This window comes from Morus notabilis, unplaced genomic scaffold (genome assembly GCF_000414095.1).
Source record: "Morus notabilis unplaced genomic scaffold, ASM41409v2 Scaffold453, whole genome shotgun sequence".
In the NCBI taxonomy this organism is placed as follows: Eukaryota; Viridiplantae; Streptophyta; class Magnoliopsida; order Rosales; family Moraceae; genus Morus; species Morus notabilis.
The window spans coordinates 236,258-258,486 of record NW_010362819.1 but is presented as its reverse complement, the minus strand read 5'-3'; the positions used below and the strand labels follow the sequence as shown (position 1 = coordinate 258,486).

The window sequence follows — 22,229 nt, the reverse complement described above, 5'->3', positions numbered from 1 at the left end:
TCTTCGGCTCCGTAACACATTACAGGCATTTTCCAACTCTGACCACTCTGACAAATAAATCTCTATGGCCTTCCAAAATTTGTTCTCCGCCCTCACTGAAAGCCGTCTTCTCGGCCGGCCTCCCATTCTCTCTCTCTCTCGTCTTTATCTGTTTATTAATCAATGGAAGAAAAAACAAATTTGATGATGCAATATTCAAACCAATTGTAGAGGAAATATTGAAAGCTAATGATGCGTTTAGTTAATGTATTTATATCATAATTTAAATTATAATTTATTATTTATTATAATATTTTTTTTATAAAAAATATACATAAATTAAGAATAATTTTAAATAACTAAAAAGCCCAAGTGTTTTCAAAACCAAACTAAAAATGGCTATGAAGAACTTAAAATTTTTTAAATATAGATTGAGAAGAGTAACGTTGGTATTTGTAAAAATTTAATTGTGAGTCTGTTTTAGTAAGCAAAGTAGATGTTTTGAGTATTTATATAATAAGAGGATGTAAAGGTGGTATTTAAATAAAATACATTGAGTGTTTTGAGTATTTTCTTATTAAATATGTCATATACTTTGGCCTCGTTCACTTCGCGGATTTGAGTTTTTAATTCGAGCTGAGATGTGACATTTTCTGAGAGCTCTTCACTGTAGCAGAAAATTTTGATGTGACATTTTCTGAGAGCTTTTTACTGTAGAAATCTAAAACTGAAAACTCGAATCGGTGAAATGAACGAGGCCTTTATGTTTCTTAAAGCATCTCTAATATAATGTTATAAATAATGTACCAATGGTAAATTTAAATGTAAAAAATACTCTCTAATATTATGTCATTTATTGTGTCAATTTTACTACATGATTTACTTTATGGCAATGGTAAATTCAACATTTAATTATTATTGGTTGATATGTTTAATTTATTTTCATTTAATCATTGCAACATTATATTTTTAAATTATTTTAAAATTAAAAGTTTACATTAACAACTTCTGAAGCTTAATGATTATAGTTAAAAAAAATAAATTTATACAGGTAAACATACAAATTTGAGAAAATTTATTATAACAAAACAGATTAGGAAAAGAAAGTTTAATAGTTCATTTGAAAATATAAGATTTGAAGATGAAAAAAAAAAAGTAGATTAAAATGTACATTTCAATCAAAGGATGCATTTTGTTTAAATGTACGTGCGTTGGAGAAAGTGAACGTGTGTAGACAAATGAGGCATTTTTTTTAATAAAACGAAGTTAGAAAAATCATATATAAATTTAATTAGGAGGTACGAGGAGAAAATAACAATTCAGAAGGCCACATTAAAAAAAAAAAAATAGTAGGGAAAAGCGATAAGAAAAAAATGAAGGCTAAACAAGCAACAGGAAGGTGGGAGAACAAAAGAAAAGCAAGAAAAAAAAAAGGAAAAGAATAAACGAGAATGAAACATTTTGTTCTACCTCTCTGAAAGACCAAACATTCCGGCTTGTTCTTTTACTCTTTTTGAGTTAGGTGACTTGAGTGTAGATTTTAAATTGAGTTTGAGTTATAACTTGAGTTGAAATTGTAATTTGAGTTTGTATTTAGTTGTGTACATTTGAGTTATGGTTTGAGATAATAATCTTTTTAAATTTGTGTTTGAGTAAGTCAAAATTTGAATTTATATTTATATAGTATTTTAATAAAACCTCAATGCTGATGAAAAATTTTAATAGGGTATATGAGTAGAGTTTTATTCGTCTTTTCGTTGTCAACGCATAGAAAAAAATCATCTCAATCAGAATTAAAACGAAAAAGTTAATAGCATTTTTAAGAATAGAAAAAATATTGTTCATTAATTTGAGTTCGAGTTTCTGAACTCGAGTTGAAGGGGAAACTTGAACTCGAGTTCAAACTTAAAAGAACATGAACTTGAATAAAATTATAATTTGAGTTACTTTTTTTAAATTTTTAACTCAAAAACTCAACTACCGAACAATCCCTCCGTCACTTGAGGACAAAATGGACTTGAGGACGAAATGGAGGCGCACGTTACTGTGAGAAAATAGTTGTTTAGATGGTCACACTATTTTCTTTTAGTATACATTTTAAAAAAATAACATAGAGAAATTCGATAAACTATACTCTTGACGAATCTGGAAGGACGAAACTAAGTGGGTATTTTGAGACTTTTATACATTGTAATTTTAATTTCAACAAAAACTTAAAAAGATATTGAATTACTTTTTCATTACACCATTTAATATAATACATAATAAATAATAATTATCCTTATTTTTATTCATTTATTTTTCTTTTTAATTTCATTACCATTTCCATTATATTTTTTTAATAATGTTGGAAATACCAACTCAAATCACACTTTTTGTATACCAACTGATGCGGTATATGAGTTGTTACTTTTATATCATTAGATGTTTAAATATTGTTACGTCAATTAATGATAAGAGATCCTATCTACTAATAAAAATACAATTAGCCACGTACACAAGAATTAAAATTTGAATTGGTGTCCTGACATTATTCTATTTTTTTGGACTAATTACAAAAATTTTCTCGAATTATAACCCTTATAACACTTTACTCGTCGATATTTAAAAGGTAGCATCCATTCCCCATGAATTATGAAATGTTAATAAAAAAGCCCAGTTTGTTAAATTTTTGTGATGAAAATTGACATTTAATTAATTATTTTAGGGGTATTTTGATAATTATATGATTTTAAATTTAATATGAATTTAAAACTAATTTAAATTTGAACTTCTAATTACGAAACATCCATCATTAATTGTGTCATTGGAGCAAAGAAGGTTTATTTTATTTCTTTTTTAATATGGTTTGAAAATGTAAATTAGACTAAAAAGGTTAGGGTGCATGGTTAAAATAGTAATTGTGTTCTAAATTATTTAACGGATGGGACACTTTTATTACCTTTTCATTATTCAGAGGAACACATGTTACATTTTAAAAATCAGTGGACAAAGTGTTATAAAGAGTATAATTTAAGGAGAATTTTTGTAATTAATTTTTTTTTTTTTGTGTCTCTCTTGCGTTTTGTAGCAAAGTTGTGTCATTTTGGCAGTTAAGTAAGGGCCAATTTTGGTATTACTGTACTGTCAAAAATTTCTATTGTTGTTGTGTTGTTAGTAAGAAATTACTATGACCAAACATATCTTAGTGTTTGGTAATTTTTTTTTCAAAGTTACTGTGAATACTAGAAGTAAAAATTTAGGTGTTTAGTAAACTATGTACAAAATTACTATGGAGATGCATAATGACTAAAATAGACATAATTTAACACATATACTTATAATTAGTTTTATATATTCATAATATTTATACACCAAAATACTAAAAACATATAATTTTCATTTTATTAATTAAAATATCTCTAAAAGTAAATTTATTTTATTTAATGAGATAAATTATATATCTTTAAAGAAATCAAATAACGTAAAGAGCTAAAAGTAAATTATTTTTCAAACTTACAACATTATAATAAATATATATTATTAAAATTTAGCATAAGATATTTATTAAAAATTTTTAATTTTCAAATAAATATTTAAAATAAAATATATCATTTAATTTAATTTGAAAGAAATAAATTGAGTTGATTGGAAATTAAATTTTATTATTAAGATTATTTTAATAAATTTAGACAATAATAATAAAAATTATTGTGAAAAAACAATTCCTGATTTACTTTTTAAATTTGAGACAATAATTTTTAAAAGTTTTTGGACAAAATAAAATTTTACCAAAACACCCTAATCTTTCGTAAGCTTCTTAGGTAAAGTTAAAAGCACCTCTAAAAGGGATGCGAAACGGGCCGTAAGTAACTAATCTATGCATCTTCTCGAGTCTCTGTCTCACACTCTCATTGCCGTCACAAACACAATCGCCCACTCTCTCGAACAACCCTCGTAAACTCTCCATTAAGAACAGTCTAGAGAAGCTACTCGTGTGGGCAGCGCCACTACTCCTCGACGGACCACAGCCAAGCCACCGCCCACCACCGAGCCACCGCCGGCGTCGCCTGCTCGCACCACCGCCACCGTAACCCTCTCGATTCGCCACTGTCTCTTGGTTTACTTCAGCAGGTACTTATATATTCTTAGTTGTTTTCATCTCCCTTCGATCCTCTTCCAAGATCGGATCGTATAGTGCTTTTCTCGTTTTTAGGGTTTTTGGCTCTTCGAGAGCTAGGGTTTTGGACTTGTTTTTCTGTTTGGTTTGTGGGAAATGAGATTAGAGAAATGCGATTAACTAAAACATCGCTCTCTTTCCTTGCCATTTCTGAGTTTCGCGCTTGGATGAAAGATCTTTTTCTGCTTTTCTTACTATCCTTTTTTTTTTTTTCAGGTTTTAGTTGAGCAAATTTACATTTCTCTTCCATGGGGGTAAGTTAATGTTAATGCTAGTGTTTTTTTTTTAAATTAATCTTTTTGGTGGGAATATGAGTTTATTTTGTGTTCAACTTTATTGATAATGTTTTAGATCGAGAATATTTTCAAAGATGAAGCCGGTGAAGAGAAAGGGGAGCGAGCCAGAATGGTGAGTTTTGCGTTTTAATTTTGTCTTTTCGCCAATTTAATGTATATTTTACATACCCCCTGATCCGATGGTTGTGATATTTTATTGTAGAGTATAAATATTTATTTTTCTTAGTGCTTGTGAGAAATGCATATGTTAAACGATATTGAGTATTAAGCTTTTTATTGAAGATTATAAATATTTAGTTTTCTTAGTGCTTGTGGAAATGCATATGTTGAGCAAGATTCAGAATTAAGCTTTTTATTGTAGATTATAAATATTTAGTTTCCTTAGTGCTTGTGGAAAATGCATATGTTGAACAAGATTCATAATTGAGCTTTTTTTTATTGTAGATTATATATTTTTATTTTTCTCGGTGCATGTAAAAAATGCATACGTTGAACAAGATTCAGAATTAAGCCTCTTTCCACACACTACTTTAGAGTTAAAGCTTGTGCTTCTGAACCTGTGTTTTGTTGGAAAATCTTTCAGTACTGTTAATTTTATACATGCTGCCATGTTTTTGCCTGTTTATTGACTTTTTCTTTCTTGTTCTTTTTTTTTTTTATTATTATTGTAGGCATCGTTTGTTGGTGCAATGGCAATTGCAGACTTGGTAAAGACAACCTTAGGACCAAAGGGAATGGTAATTTTCACTTTTTTTAGTGACTAAATGCATATCATTTTGATATATTTCAAATTAAAGAATGGTTGTAATTAGATCTCTTGTTAACTAAAAAACTAAATTAGAATATTCGTTCCCAACATATTTGTGCAGGATAAAATTTTGCAATCAACAGGGAGAGGACGTGAAGTTACTGTTACCAATGATGGTGCCACCATTCTAAAATCCCTTCACATTGACAATCCTGCTGCAAAAGTCCTAGTCGGTATCCTTGCAATTGGTTTTTATGGTATTATGGTGCTTATAAGTGGTTTTGGGAATTTCTGCTAGTTGTCATTATACTTGTATGAGATTGTGAAAACCTTTCTCGAAGCAAATTATGTGTTACATATCGTTTTAGTCATCCTTAACATAGGAGTTAGACATTTCAAAAGTACAAGATGATGAAGTTGGTGACGGAACAACTTCTGTGGTCATTTTGGCTGGCGAACTTTTAAGGGAAGCAGAAAAGCTTGTTCATGTGAAGATTCACCCGATGACTATCATATCAGGTTTTGTTATGTGAATCTTAATTTTCTTATACAATGTTTAAAAATTGTTCTAGGCTTGCACCCTTAGGCGCCCATTTTCCACCTGGAGGCACCTGCCTTTAATACGATATATGAGGCTTACACAAAATAATCAAGGCAGACGCCTCAAAGGCTATTTCGCCTTGAGGCTGTTGAGGTGTTTGCCTTATTGGAATATGCTTGTTAGGCCAGTTTGAAGTGACTTTTAAGCCCACTCTTTTAATTGATCTTTTGGGATGGTTTTTTAAGCCCGTTTTAAATGTTTGATGGCCTACTGGGTCACTTTGATTTAAAAGGAAATAGGGGAAGTCAGATGAAACTCAGAATTATTCTAAACGAGTGGAGAGAAGATTAAGAAGATGATAATGCACTGATTTGGAATTTGATACACTTGTTTGGTGTGATGATTCTTCTAAAGATACTAATAGTGAAAGTGAGGATGTTGATGACGGCTACTTTTTGAGGGCTTAAGACGAATTCCTTTTTTTTTTTTTTTTTTCCTTCCCCTCTCATTTAGATTATTAGAGTAATAGAAATAAGGCTTAGACTTGACTTTATCTCTTTAGTCTAAGCTTACGCGTACTTTCATAAAATGTGTTTTGTGAGGAACTAACAACCAAGTTGGTGTTTTGATTGTTTTTGGCTTGTTTATGAATTTTCTTTAATTTTATATATTTTTTTCGCCTGAGGCTTCTAGGCTCATGCCTTTCCTCGATTAGACAAAATGCATCGCTTCCCAATTTAGCTCGTTTTTAGACATTGGTGTTACTGTAATTTTACTATGTGACGTACTGTATTCTGTATTTTATTCTTCAGGTTTTCGGATGGCCGCTGAATGTGCTCGTGATGCTTTGCTGGAGAAAGTGGTGGATAATAAGACTGATTCTGGTATCTATTCCTCTTTAGACCTGTATTCATTTTCGTTTTGTTTTCCTTTTGGGGAATTTCATTTATTATTTTTGTTAAGAAGTTATATAGTAATATCAAGAATTAAGCTCGTTTTAGCAGCTCTACGAGTCTAAAGCAATATTCTAGGCCTATATTATCTTCATATTCAATCCAGTCTGGCACCTTAAATCCGGAATTGTGGGTTTTACTCTTTTGGATCAGGCATTTCTTTTTTCTGAAAGCCTTGCTCATGAAATTTATCTTAAGGATGAAAATGCTGGGTTGTGCAGAGAAATTCAAATCGGACTTGATGAAGATTGCTATGACTACTTTGAGTTCCAAAATTCTCTCACAGGACAAAGAACATTTTGCTAAACTTGCTGTGGATGCTGTACTGCGGCTTAAGGTAATTCATTAATTGACGTCTTGCAAGTTTCTTATGGTGTATATAAGCAATGCTTTCAATAACTATTTTGTAATGAAGCCAAGTGGGTCCATGTTTGTAAATACTGTAACTTCAGTGTGTAGTTGGTTCAATGTTGCACGTAATTGTGTAAAGTTGCACAAAAACTACTTGGAGGTTTAATTTTCTGTTTCTATTGTTTGACAAAGATCTTGACAATGGCAGGGAAGCACCAACTTGGAAGCTATTCAAATCATAAAGAAACCTGGAGGATCCTTAAAGGATTCCTTTCTAGACGATGGGTATGTTCAACTTCTTAGTTGTTTCATATGTTCTATTTTCATGCTGCAATCAAACGTGTAATTAGTCTTATGTTCATTACGAGCTTTGTTGGATTATTGGTTTGATGCCTTTTTCCGGGTAAATTTAGGCATTTTATATTTTTCATATATTGCTTTGAGTAGTAAGTACTTTGAAAGCTACTTGATGCATTGCTGGAAATGCTCTCCTGTTAAGGAAATAGACTATAAAAGTTATATAATTCTTACTAATTTACCCGGTTTTGCTTGTTCAGGTTCATTCTTGACAAGAAAATAGGTATTGGACAACCCAAACGCATAGAAAATGCAAAAATTTTGGTGGCAAATACTGCAATGGACACAGACAAAGTGAAGATTTATGGCGCTCGTGTGCGTGTTGATTCAATGTCTAGGGTTGCTGAAATTGAAGGGGCTGAGAAAGAGAAGATGAGAGAAAAGGTTCAGAAGATAATAGCTCACGGCATAAACTGCTTTGTTAATAGACAGTTGATTTACAATTTCCCAGAGGAGCTCTTTGCGGATGCTGGAATACTTGCGATTGAGCATGCTGATTTTGATGGCATTGAGCGTCTGGCTTTAGTAACTGGGGGTGAAATTGCGTCGACCTTTGACAATCCAGAATCAGTTAAGCTTGGGCACTGCAAGCTCATCGAGGAAATCATGATTGGTGAGGACAAGTTGATCCATTTCTCTGGTGTTGAAATGGGTCAGGCGTGCACAATAGTGTTGAGGGGTGCTAGGTATGTATTACCTGCAATCGGTAGCTTCTTCCCTCTCCTGTTTCTTGATATGACGATTGTTTGTGATACACCAGCCGAGGTTAAACATATGCAAATCAGGTTGTGATAGGGGGTATAAGAATAAATGTTTACGCATTGCTGACAGATCCATGCTGTTATCTATCAATTTTCTTTTAAGCTAATCAAAGCCACAAATTCATATTTCCCATTTCTGTTATTTCCGTGAGTGATTTTCTGTTGAAGAGAGTGTATATTTTGTTAGATTATGTTTTAGTGCCATTAGTAGGCCAAACTTGAATTGTTTATTATCTGTTCTCCGAACCAACTGATGGTCCTACCTGAAGTATGCTACATGTTTCTTTTATGGTTCTTTAAAAAAAAAAAAAATTTTGAGTCCTTATCATTTTGCTGGTTCTATCGCTAAGCTACATTGCGTCTCTGCTCTTGGAATTTAGATCTTCACTTTCTTTGAGGTGTTACAAAATGATTTCTTTTGGAATTTAGGCCTTCACTTTCTTTGAGGTGTTACAAAATGATTTCTTTTGGAATCTATGCCTTCACTTTATTTGAGGTGTTACAAAATAGTTTGTATCTTTTGGCAGCCATCATGTGCTCGATGAGGCTGATAGGTCTCTGCATGATGCCTTGTGCGTGCTGTCTCAGACAGTCAATGACAGCAGGGTTTTGCTAGGAGGTGGATGGCCTGAGATGATTATGGCGAAGGAAGTGGATGAACTGGCCAAGAAGACACCTGGAAAGAAGTCTCACGCAATTGAAGCTTTCTCGCGGGCACTCTTGTCTATTCCTACCATCATTGCGGACAATGCTGGTTTAGACAGTGCTGAGTTGATTGCTCAACTCCGTGCTGAACACCAAAAAGAAGGATCCACTGCTGGAATTGATGTCATCACTGGTTCGGTACGTACTTGTATTTTTTTTTTTTTTTTTAATGTAATAGATTTCAAAACCGAACATGAGGCTATTGGTAGACTTTGCACAGGAGATGTTCTAATTTAATGGTAGTTAGCTTATGATTCATGCATAGAAGATCCTCTAATTCTGAAAATATCGACAGGTTGGAGATATGGCGGAACTCGGAATTTCTGAAGCGTTCAAAGTAAAGCAGGCTGTATTGCTTTCTGCAACGGAGGCTGCTGAGATGATTCTTAGAGTTGATGAAATCATCACGTGTGCACCACGGAGAAGAGAAGATAGAATGTAGAGATGGTGATCCATTTCCGCTGGGAAAGAACCTTTGTTTTATTATCTTTCTCTTGGCATGTGCTTCATGAATTATTGCTATAAAGTCGCTGTAGTTGGATGGGACAAAGATTGCTGAGAACTTGGTCGCTGGCAAAATTTTTGTTCGCTTGTTTTAGTTTTTTTTTTTCCCCTGAATTGTTTTGTTTTGATTTGAGAAGGTAAGAAGTTAATGCAGTTTCTTTCTTTCTGTTTTTTTATTTATTTTTTTGGGTGATTGTTGAATCTTGTTAGAGATACTTCCAGTTTGGTTGTGGCATGTATACATGTTAATTTGTAGGGCTTCAAATGGTTTAACGTTGCGATTGTCATGGATGCATGTTTATTTATTTTTTTAAATCAACGCATTCACATCCAGTGGAAGTTTAGAGTGCGAATTATAGACACTCTGCGATGAATTATAGACGAACTAAACTGAATTATGTAACCTGTCCCGTTATGTCCATCCAAGTTTTCCGTGTCTTACAAATCTGTGGCTGAGACTGCCTTCCGGTATGTTTATTTGTCTAACTCAAGACTTGAGTTACTGTGAAAAAAAAATACTATAGTAAAAAAGTTAAATTTAAATTTTTGTGAGCTTTTTGACATGAAACCTTCTTAATTTTTTGAGATTGGCATATCGATCTTTGTTTTTTATTTTTTTATTGTTTTTTGTAATCGCCCCTCTAACGTTTAAAATTTGTTGTATTATTAGTCCAATTATAACGGGAGTAGAATTTTATACGGATTTGATCACGTGAGTTTCTTTAGGGGTATTAGAAGGTTGTTTCTTAAAATAAAACTCTTTATTTCATATGGGATTAATTTTAAAATTCTCTTGAATTATGACTTTTATAACATTTTGTCCTTATGAATTTTAAAACGTAACATCCGTTCTTTTCAAATTTTGTTATGTTAATAAGTTTTTTCCTGCTGTTACAATGAGTGACGGAATTGTCATGTCACGTACATAATCCATATAAAGAGAATATTATCGTAAAATATCTTATCGTCGAGTGATCTAGTGTCACGTCTTCATCTTTCTTCCCTGCCATTCGCCTCTATTATGTTTCTAACTTTTATTTCTTCAGTTTTGCTTATGTTTTTGAGTAAAAGCAAAGTCGTCATCAATGATGCCTTTGCTAACCTCTGTACCTTCACCCATTATAGGTAATGTAACTAATCTGCCATTTGGACTAAATCTGGTGACAACCATGACCTAAGAAAGGGAAAATTTTTTTTTTAAAAAAAAGTAATGGAACCAACTGCTAAACATCTTTAATGTAACAACTTCAAAATCTAGATAGTTGTCACGTTGTTTTCTTCAAATTCACATCATCAATTCCAAAAGCATAATTGACAAGCACGAAACTTAAAACAACAATACCAACCATTTCATATAATCGAAGCTTTACCTCCGAGATTTTAAAGAAGGGAGCGAGCTAGAGAGGAAGAGAAGAACCGTGCGGAACACGCCGAGAGAGATGGAGAGAGAGGAAGCGAAAAAAGAACACTGCAGAGGACGGCGAGAGAGATGGAGAGAGAGGCGAATGGGAAGAAACACAAAGGCGGAGGACGGCGAGAGAGGCGGAGTGAGAGACCCCAAGAAATTTGGGGGAGATTAAAAAGAAATCAAAAATAAAACGCGTTAAGAAATTACGCTTTTAATTTTCATTAAATAAGTTATACATAAAAATTTCGTGACTCATTATAATAAAAAAAAAATATTAATAAAATAAAATTTAAGAGAAATGAATTACGTTTTAAAATTTAAAAGACAAAATATTAAAAGAATCATAATTAAAAGAAAATTTTAAAATTAATCATTTCATAAAAGGAAAAAAAAACCCAAAAGTTTCTGGGTTCTTTTCTTCCCCCACCGGACCCACCGACACCCCCAGCCAAGATCTGCTTCAGAGAGAAAAGCTTCTCCGTTCTTCCGCCATATCTCGATTCACGCGCAACGGGTTCAGAATCGAATCCAAATCTACCATTGGCGTTGAGTTCGCCACTCGCAGAATTCAAATTTGGGACACTGCTGGCCAAGAAAGGTCTCCTACTCTCTCTTCTCTCATTGTTCTTCATCATAGGAGCTATCGAAATATATGTTTGTTTATTTTGTCTGGAATCTCTGGGTTTGAATTGTAATTGATGGCAATTGGGCATTTGGGATGAAAGGATTTTTTTTTTTTTATTCATGTGTTCTGGGTGGATCCTTAATTATTTTGGAAGTTCTTAGCTTAAAAGTTTGATTTTTTTTTTTTAATGTGTAGTGCAAATTTCTAAGTTTAGGCTTTTCAGGTTTTGGTTTTGATTGAATCGGGAATCTCTCTAATTCACGGTTTTTAAATTGAGTTTTTGATCTGTTTGTTCAAAGATACACGGAGACAGAGTATTGCTTATTTTTCTTATTTTTTCCAAAATATAGACTTGTGGAGTGGGGAAATTTTGTAAATGTGGGAGAATATGGTCACCGACAAGCTAAATTTTGCTAATATTGATAACCTGCTTTGTTTGGAGATTTGGTTGAATTGCGTACTTTCTGGGATTTGTAAATGTGGGAGAACATGGTCACCGACAAGTTTTTGTTTGGATTTTCATGTTCATATGAAGATGCGAAGAAAAAAATGAAAAAAGAAAATGATAAAGAGAACCCAAAAATCCAGTAAGAAATGTCACGGAAAATTTTTGTGTTTTTGGAACTTTGAATGAGAGAGAGAGAGCAAGAGAGCGTGAAGAAGAAAGGGGGCCAGGCTTCTTATTTTTGTTTTGTGTTTTGTTTTTTGTTTTTCCTGAAAAAGGGTTGTTTCTTCAATGAAATGAAATGACCATCTAATACCCCTAAAGAAAGTCACATGCTTGTCATGTGATTAAATCCGTACAAAATTTAATTCCGTTGTTATCAATTGGACCAGCAATACAACAGATTTTAAACATTAAGGGGGCGAGTGTTAAAAAAAAAAGGTCAGGGACCGATCCGCCAATCCTAAAAGGTTATTTTTTTATGAGAAAATATTATAGTAATATGACTTGAGTCATGAAATGAATAAGGTTTTATACTCTAGTACAATGCCAAAACTATAAAGATTGGAGGAAACTAGGGTGAATCTTGTGGTCCTATTTGTTTCAATAATTTAAGTTGAGAATTGAGTTAAAAAGTGAATTTATGTGAGATAAAATACGTAAAAGGTTAAATTTGCATTTTGAGATATTTACTTGTTTATACCTTGTGTATTAAGTTTATTTAAAAATTATACTTTTAATTTTTAATCTCGTCAAATATATATCTTCAAATTAGATTTAATATCAAAATTTATACATTTCTATAGTCAATCCTCAATTTTCTCAATTTTAAACTTTATAATACCTAAAAAACCCTCAAATAAAAACATAGAAATTGAAAAAAACTTTAAACTTAAAATTTTGACCTCTAAAATATGTAAAATACTATTCAAATCGATTTTTTTGTATTATTAATTTTTAATTATGATAATATTAGAAAGTTTGTGTTTTTTTCTCTTTTTCTTAAGCATAGTTTAGTAATTTTAAAAGTCAAAATCAATTATTGATCAAGATAATGCATAAATTTGTATATTAAATTTAATTTGAAGGAATACATTTGATGAGATTAAAAATTAAAAATATATATTTTGAATAAACTTTAAATGCATGATATAAAAATATAATATTCTTGAATTTTTTGTTAGAGAGGATACTATAACAAAAATTTAAGGTCCGTTTAGTTCGTTGATTCGAATTAAAATGTAACTTTATGTGAGAATTTTTTACTATAATAATAAAATTAAATATAACTGTTATGAGAACTTTTTATTATAATAAAATTTAAATTCTAAACTTAAATCAGTTAAATAAACATATCTTTAAACTGTGGTTTGAACTAACCATACGAACGAACTTTTGTGCTCCACGATGTCATCGTGCATGTGGCAAATCTGTTACGTACGAAAAAAGGGTTATTTTGGTAACTTCACACGAAGAAAGGAGTGTGACTGATTAAAAAATAGCGGCCACACATGAGATAAACTGATAAAGCACGTGGTGTTCACGGTCGCTTATCAATTCAATACTATAATCCTACACTAAACTGTATTTTATTCCAATTATCCAAAAAAAAAAACATATATTTTATTCTGTTTCTAATATGGTAGCCCGTATAATTAGAATTGATCTTATTTTTATTTTTTATATTTAAATTTTTTTTTTTTTAAAATGACGTTTGGTATGATAAAGATAAAATACGTAAATGAATATAATTTTTTAATTTAGTATAAAATAAAAAAAATAAATGATGAGATTAAAAATTAAAAATATATATTTTGAATAAACTTTAAATGCATGATATAAAAATATAATATTCTTGAATTTTTTGTTAGACAGGATACTATAACAAAAATTTAAGGTCCGTTTAGTTCGTTGATTCGAATTAAAATATAACTTTATGTGAGAATTTTTTACTATAATAACAAAATTAAATATAACTATTATGAGAATTTTTTATTATAATAAAATTTAAATTCTAAACTTAAATCAGTTAAATAAACATGTCTTTAAACTGTGGTTTGAACTAACCATACGAACGAACTTTTGTGCTCCACGATGTCATCGTGCATGTGGCAAATCTGTTACGTACGAAAAAAGGGTTATTTTGGTAACTTCACACGAAGAAAGGAGTGTGACTGATTAAAAAATAGCAGCCACACATGAGATAAACTGATAAAGCACGTGGTGTTCACGGTCGCTTATCAATTCAATACTATAATCCTACACTAAACTGTATTTTATTCCAATTATCCAAAAAAACAACATATATTTTATTCGGTTTATTCGGTTTCTAACATGGTAGCCCATATAATTAGAATTGATCTTATTTTTATTTTTTATATTTAAAAAAAAAAAAAAATTTTAAAATGACGTTTGACATAATAAAGATAAAATACGTAAATGAATATAATTTTTTAATTTAGTGTAAAATAAAAAAAAATAAAAAATAACTTTTAATTATTTTTTATTTTTATTTTCTCCTCTCTCTAATAAAAAAAAACATTAATAAACTTTTTATACTAAAAATAATCTCTTAATAAAATTATTAAACATATTTTTAAAAATAATTTTTATTTAAAATTAAAAACTTTTTTATTTTTATTTTTATTTTTATATAAAAAAATAAAATTTTTAAAACGAATTTTAATCACGTCCAGCGTGAGGTTCCAGAAAAAGAGACATAAACGTCGTTTATCGGCACTATTTTGAGTGGATAAAGTACGCCATACCAGTCTTGAAACGCGTGCCAAAAAATCAAAAAAATCGTACATCCAGAGCTGTCTTCTTCTATCTACCTATCTATATGTCTTCTTCTATATATCCATCTATCTTTCCCATTCCCAGCTGAAAAAGGGATCCCAAAAAAACTTAAAAGAAAGATCAGAGGAACGTTGTCTTTGAGATAAACCTCAAGTCTTAGCTCACTCCAATGGCGTCTCCTTGTCCGAGTTTCAATCCTGTTCTCGTTACTTCTCACAAATTCCCAGAGGTACCTGCCTTTTCTCCCCTCTCTTTGATTTTCTCAACTTTTTTTAACCCTCATCGCACCAATTTAAATTTAAAATTTAAGATTATTACAATAAAATTTTTTTAAAAATAATTATATTTAATTTTTTTATTACAGTCAAATTTTTTTATATAAAATTATATCTTTAACTCAAATTAAAAATTTAAATAAATGAATTAAACAGATTCGTAAATTATTCAAATCGTTTCATTTGTGATTTGCCAATTATTCATATTGTTATTAATATTGCTCTTTTAAGTCTTTATGGAAAGTTCGGCGACGTGAGTTTCCTACATATGATGCAGTTTTCTAATCGCTTGTTTCTCGTTTGTTGTGCATGTTGGATGGCTTTTAGATGACTTACACTTATTCTGAGAGGTGAACTCACTATTACGTGATTACGACTGTTTAATTTGTTGAATTAAATTTTTAATTTAAATTAAAATATAATTTTATTAATAATTTTTTATTACAGTAAAATTTAAATTTTAAATTTAAATCGATAAAATAAATAAATTTTTATTTTTATTTACGTAAATAATTCTGCGAAAAGTTCTCTTGCATTGTGTATGTAGTAGTGTAAATTATGCTGAAAGATTTAATAGCATTATGTAGGAACCCATTCTCCTTAATAATATAGTGTAGACTTCCCCAATAAAACAAAAAAGAAACTGTGCACGAAAAAACTGATGGACAAAAAAGTGTAGACAAAAAAGAATGAAGAACTAAATCCTGTTTGGTTGGAAGATTTGTTCTCTGATTTGAATCATGTTCATGGTTCGCTACAGTATTTTTTCTCATAAAAAATACACGTAAATTAAAAATAATTCTAATCTTATAGTTCTAATCCATTAACTAAAAAAAAAAGAAGGTGAAATATTGTTTGAGGAAATTCGTTGGAAAAAAGGTCATATATATTTAAAAAATTTAAAACATGAATATAAAATAAATAGCAAGCCAGGCACGGATCCAATTTGTGGCTAGTGAGGGCACGTGCCCCCATTAAAGAGAAACAAAACCATTATACTCGTTGTTCAATACACTGTCAAGTAAAACTCTCTATTTTGTCTTGGATTTTTTCCTAAAAATTTTGGGCTTTGACTCTTGTTTAAAGGGAGGTCAACTTCATTTTTTACTACGGAAAGGTCCTTTTTCTCACTTGTTCATATTAGTATATTTTATAATTTTTTTTTCCATTTTAGTTGAAAAAACTTTACATTTTTTTTTTTTGATAGTGATTATCCCCTCACTGAAGGGAAACAAAATCATTAAGTGCGTTTAGAATTCGTTTTAAAATGATTTTATTTTTGTATAAAAATAGAAATAAAAATGTTTTCAATATCAGACATAAATCATTTTTAAAAATGCATTTGGTAGTTTTATCAAGAGATTGTTTTCAGTATAAAAAAATTCATTAATGTCTCTCTCTGCTTGAGAGAGGAGAAAATAAAAATAAAAAATGAAAAACGACTAAAAGTCGTTTTTCATTTCTCTCTCATTTTACACCAAAACTAAAAAATCGTTTTCATTTTTATTTTTTATCTTTAATTGTGTCAAACGCCGTTTTAAAATCGTTTTTAATTTTTATTTTTCATATTGTTATTAATATTGCTCTTTTAAGTCTTTATGGAAAGTTCGGCGACGTGAGTTTCCTACATATGATGCAGTTTTCTAATCGCTTGTTTCTCGTTTGTTGTGCATGTTGGATGGCTTTTAGATGACTTACACTTATTCTGAGAGGTGAACTCACTATTACGTGATTACGACTGTTTAATTTGTTGAATTAAATTTTTAATTTAAATTAAAATATAATTTTATTAATAATTTTTTATTACAGTAAAATTTAAATTTTAAATTTAAATCGATAAAATAAATAAATTTTTATTTTTATTTACGTAAATAATTCTGCGAAAAGTTCTCTTGCATTGTGTATGTAGTAGTGTAAATTATGCTGAAAGATTTAATAGCATTATGTAGGAACCCATTCTCCTTAATAATATAGTGTAGACTTCCCCAATAAAACAAAAAAGAAACTGTGCACGAAAAAACTGATGGACAAAAAAGTGTAGACAAAAAAGAATGAAGAACTAAATCCTGTTTGGTTGGAGGATTTGTTCTCTGATTCGAATTATGTTCATGGTTCGCTACAGTATTTTTTCTTATAAAAAATACACGTAAATTAAAAATAATTCTAATCTTATAGTTCTAATCCATTAACTAAAAAAAAAAAGAAGGTGAAATATTGTTTGAGGAAATTCGTTGGAAAAAAGGTCATATATATTTAAAAAATTTAAAACATGAATATAAAATAAATAGCAAGCCAGGCACGGATCCAATTTGTGGCTAGTGAGGGCACGTGCCCCCATTAAAGAGAAACAAAACCATTATACTCGTTGTTCAATACACTGTCAAGTAAAACTCTCTATTTTGTCTTGGATTTTTTCCTAAAAATTTTGGGCTTTGACTCTTGTTTAAAGGGAGGTCAACTTCATTTTTTACTACGGAAAGGTCCTCTTCCTCACTTGTTCATATTAGTATATTTTATAATTTTTTTTTTTCCATTTTAGTTGAAAAAACTCTACACTGAAGAGAAACAAAATCATTAAGTGCGTTTGGAATTCGTTTTAAAATGATTTTATTTTTGTATAAAAATGGAAATGAAAACGTTTTTAATATCAGACATAAATCATTTTTAAAAATGCATTTGATAGTTTTATCAAGAGATTGTTTTCAGTATAAAAAAATTCATTAATGTCTCTCTCTGTTTGAGAGAGGAGAAAATGAAAATAAAAAATGAAAAACGACTAAAAGTCGTTTTTCATTTCTCTCTCATTTTACACCAAAACTAAAAAATCGTTTTCATTTTCATTTTTTATCTTTAATTGTGTCAAACGCCGTTTTAAAATCGTTTTTATTTTTTATTTCTCGAAAAACATAAAAAATAAAAACAAAAACAATTCCGAACACAACAATTATATTTATTGTCTAAAACACTATCAAGTAAAACTCTCAAATTTGTCTTTGAGTTTTTTCTGAAGATTTTGGCTTTGACTCTTGTTTGAAGGGATGCCAACTTCCTTTTTTGGTACAGAGAGGTCCTCTTCCTCACTTATTCATATTAGAATATTTTATAATTTTTTTTTCCATTTTAGTTGAAAAAACTCTACAATTTTTTTTTCTTGTTTTGATAGTGATTATCCTCTCTGTTTTTTTCATTTATATTTTTTGCTCCTTTGTTATTTTCCAATAGTTTTATATCAAAAGTTTTATTGCTCTCCAAAATAATATGAAAATTTATGCACTTTTTAATCTTAAGTGATTATATTGTTTTAATGTTTATTTTTTATTTATTATATACATAAACTTGCGCGCATAATACTCAATAAAGTTATCACTCTCTTAAAAAAATATTAATTACTAATTAGAAAAGATAAAATCGGAGCAAAAAAAAAAAGGAAAGGCAAAAAGTTTGCCTTGTAATTTTTATCATATAGTTTAGTTAATGATTTTTTTTCACTTGTTCCCCTATTGGATTCAAATCCTGACTCCATCACTGAGCAGGGCATATATAAGAAGATATTAATTTAATGGGACAATTAGAGAAAAAAATATTTATGAGTCATATTTGAGAAAAGAAAAAAAAAGAATGTAAAGTAAGAAAAAAATAAGTCAATGAAAAAGGAGGGGATAATTCCCTATAAAAAAAAAAGGAAGAAAGAATGGAGGGGATAAAGAAAAGGGAAAAAAAGAAAAAGAAAAAGAGAAGCATTTCGTGATGCGAAACTCCACGTGAATCTGACTTAGTATAGATATAAATAAAAGTAGTATAGATAATGTATCTTTATCATTAAAAATCTGTTGCTTGTGATGAACTTGGCAAACAGGGATGCAGTCATCTATGCCTTGGGTGTTGGAGCTTGTCAACGGGATCCTGTCGATGAAGACGAGCTTAATTATGTTTACCATAAAAACGGACAGCAGTTTGTACAGGTTTTGCTAATCAGAAAGAGATAATTTTGCTTAGAATTTTCATTTGGGTCTTTCTCTTTTAGCTGCAAGTACTAGTTATTGAAACCAAAATGGAGTGTTTCATGTTCTATCACCATTTGGTTTGCAATTTTAACAGCTGAAAAAAGTAGGTTTTCATTCATATTTTCCTTTTCACAGGTATTGCCGACATTTGCTACTGTATATTCGTTTAGGTCGCTTCCAATAGACCATCTTGTACCAGGACTGGAGTAAGTCATCTTGTTTCTATTACCATGTCACAGTGTCACAAACTCAAACTCCTATCTGCTTTACAAGTTTGAGTATTTTGGCATAATCTGAAGAACTAACGAGCTTTATGGTTTTTACTTGCCACCAGATATGATCCTCGTCTTGTGCTATATGGACAACATTACATAGAATTATACAAACCGCTTCCTTCATGCGGTCGTGTAAGGCTTCTTTCTGACCACAATCCGTCATGAACATTCATAATAGAATGTACACATATAAGTATACTTTTGTTTTGTAAGCCGTTTCGTGTATTAAGTTATTGAACCACAAGTGTGTACAGTAAGATTGTTGTGTATTCCAATTGACCGGCATGTTATGCACCAAATTTGCATGAATTCAGTCTCTTTTGGTACTATTAAGTTTTCATTAGTGTTTATCAAGTGTTGCTGCTCTCTTTCAGTTCTTTGCTTATTGCAACACTGAATGTTACATTAGTATATTATTAATGCAGATACAAAATAAGGTATCTCTTGCTGGATTGCATGACAAAGGTATTCCCATCCGTTGGCAAAAACAGTTTTTACAATTTGTAGTACTGCACTATTTGTTTTAAAAATCTGTCTCTCTTGTTTTTTGCTAGAAATATAAATCTTTTCGTTAGTTTCATTTTTCATTTACTTTGTCCAAACGATAGCTATGCTATATCTATTATAACTATAAGCTATTCACTCGCCTTTTCAGGTAAAGCTGCTATTGTTGAGCATGAAACTAAAAGTTACAACGAGTCTGGAGAGCTGTTATGCTTGAACCGGTATGTTAAAGTATAAAATTATTATTGACCCACTTCTTAACAGTTTAAACTTTTGGAATGGATTGGTAAACTAACATGATATCAGAGCGGGAGGTCTTGAGTTCAAACTCCGTAATTGCACTCTTTATTCCCATTTAAAAACTATCTAGCCCACATGTGAGGGAGAGTGTTAAAGTATAAAACTATTGTTGGCCCACTTTTTAAACTTTTGGGATAGATTGGTAAACTAACATCGGTAAGCACTCTTTCTGATGAACTGGTCCGAAACTGCCCCTGAAATTACTCAGCTGGGATGATTACATTGTAGGTCGACTCTCTATCTTCGAGGTGCTGGTGGCTTCTCAAGTTCATCTCGCGCATTTTCCTACTCAAATTATCCAGCCAACCAGGTTTCAGTAAAAATTCCGAAAAGTCCACCTTTTGCTGTGTTTGAAGAGTGTACACAACTATCCCAGGCATGTCACTAGGCCTTCAACTTGTTACAGAAAAGTTTACATGTACATTGCGATTATTTGGTTCATGGGGAGTACAATTTCCACTTGTTGCACCCCAAATAAAACGTTTAGTTATGGATTCAGAACCATGATTCAGAACCATTCTCGTTTTACGTGTATTTTTTTGAGAGAAAATATTGTAGCGAGCCACGAACCATGATTCAAATCATGACACGAATCTCCCTTCCAAACGTTAAAAGTTATATTAGATGATTGTATACTTGATTTCTGTTATTATATAAAATATATAATGAGTTGCCATGAACTTTGTTAACCTATTATTTTGCTCTTTGCAGCCATTGCTCTACAGGCTATCTGGTGACTACAATGCTCTACATTCAGATCCTGTGGTTGCGAAAAATGCAGGGTTGCTACTTTAGTTCAATATTTTTGTGTTTCCACTGTCGTCTTGTGATATGAGCATCATTTTACGCCAATTTTTCCATTCTCATTTGACTGAATCTGTTGGGTCACGTTGTTAAAGGTTCACGCGGCCGATAATGCATGGATTGTGCACGCTTGGTTTCGCAGTTAGGGCAATCATCAAGTGCATCTGCAAGGGAGACCCAAACTTAGTCAAGAGCTTAGTTGGGCGATTCCTTTTGCATGCGTACCCTGGGGAAACTTTGGTTACTGAAATGTGGCTTCAAGACAAGAGGTAACAACCATAAGTATTTTTCTCTTTTTTTTTTTTTTTTTGGTCAACAATTTTAACAAGCATAAGGTTACTTCATGGTGAATTGAAATATTGGCATTCCAATATATGCAGGGTCATTTATCAATCTAAGGAGAAAGAACGCAATTGCACTGTGTTGTCTGGCTTTGTGGATCTTCATGGTCTAACTTCGCCTCTATAGAGAGTGTAAGTCCAGTTGGCACACTAGGATTGGTGTCAAGGGTTGACTAGATGGAATTAGATAAAAAAAAGTTCGTTACTCAGGGGTAGTTCTGTCTTTGTAAGACGTAAATGTAACGGTTTCGATTTTCTGTTGAAACAGATTAAATAACTTTAGTTAGTAGGGGGTTTTTTTTTTTTTTTTTTTTTTTTTTTTCTCTTTCAGAGAGAGAAAAACTGGTCTGAGTGTGAAAGAGGAGAAAGAGTTTAGAGGGTGTACTCGATGAGAGAATTGTGTTCTTGGTGTTCTAATTCCATTGATTCAATAAAGTCTTTGAGGTCTTTTCCAGAAATTGTGTGTATTGTTCTTTGTATGTTACTGAATTGTTCTTGTATCTGGATTGCTCGTATTACAACTGGGATTGCTCTGAGTTTAACAGAGAGAATGAAAAAAACAAAAAATAATTTAAAAAAAAATACAGATGCTTATTAACTGAAATTTTGACGGGTCAGAGATATGGAGGAGCTAGGAATTTGGGAAGTGTTCAAAGTAAAACTGGCTTTGTTACTTTCTGCCACAGAGGCTGCTGAGATGAATCATAAGTTTTTGGCTTGTTTCAGTTTTTCTTTTTCATTTTTGGTTTCTTCGTTTGGTTTTAAGAAAGGTCAGAAATGATATTAATTCAGGGCTGCCACTTATTTTTTTTATTTTTTTTTATTTTTTTAACTCCTTTCTTGTTGGGTGCTTATTGAATGTTGTGAAATACTTTCAGTATAGCGATTGTCGCGGATGCATGTTTAATTCAGTTGTAAATATACACAATCACCTCTAATGAAAGTTCTCCTATCTACACAAAAAAATTGCACTTGCTCACGCTAATGACAAATTTCATAAGAGTAAATTCGACAAGCCAAAAATCCTTTTTAGGACAAGCCAAAATAACAAATAATGTAATAAATAATGACATCTCTTAAACCTTGCGTATTATG

The 22,229-nt window shown here is 31.0% G+C and overlaps 2 protein-coding genes across 3 annotated transcripts; both read left to right on the top strand.

Annotated features, from left to right (window-relative positions):
• The first annotated feature begins 3,823 nt into the window (after positions 1-3,823).
• Positions 3,824-9,627, top strand: LOC21394909 (T-complex protein 1 subunit beta). Its single transcript, XM_024168776.1, has 12 exons — positions 3,824-4,092; positions 4,355-4,392; positions 4,490-4,546; positions 5,106-5,171; positions 5,304-5,415; positions 5,573-5,701; positions 6,536-6,607; positions 6,898-7,013; positions 7,236-7,312; positions 7,585-8,070; positions 8,673-8,988; positions 9,146-9,627. The coding sequence occupies exons 2-12, from the start codon at positions 4,387-4,389 to the stop codon at positions 9,290-9,292; spliced, it is 1,584 nt and encodes a 527-aa protein (XP_024024544.1). The 5' UTR covers positions 3,824-4,092; positions 4,355-4,386; the 3' UTR covers positions 9,293-9,627.
• A 5,073-nt stretch (positions 9,628-14,700) lies between these two features.
• On the top strand, positions 14,701-21,580 carry LOC112092488 (enoyl-CoA hydratase 2, peroxisomal-like). Of its 2 annotated transcripts, none has more exons than XM_024168801.1 (11): positions 14,701-14,860; positions 16,596-16,618; positions 18,763-18,868; positions 19,046-19,116; positions 19,245-19,317; positions 19,611-19,650; positions 19,841-19,910; positions 20,218-20,365; positions 20,701-20,771; positions 20,889-21,062; positions 21,174-21,580. In XM_024168801.1, the coding sequence occupies exons 1-11, from the start codon at positions 14,801-14,803 to the stop codon at positions 21,259-21,261; spliced, it is 924 nt and encodes a 307-aa protein (XP_024024569.1). In that variant the 5' UTR covers positions 14,701-14,800; the 3' UTR covers positions 21,262-21,580. The 2 variants fall into 2 exon arrangements, with proteins under 2 accessions (XP_024024569.1, XP_024024570.1); XM_024168802.1 differs by lacking the exon at positions 16,596-16,618 and adding an exon at positions 15,234-15,256.
• The last annotated feature ends 649 nt before the right edge of the window (positions 21,581-22,229 follow it).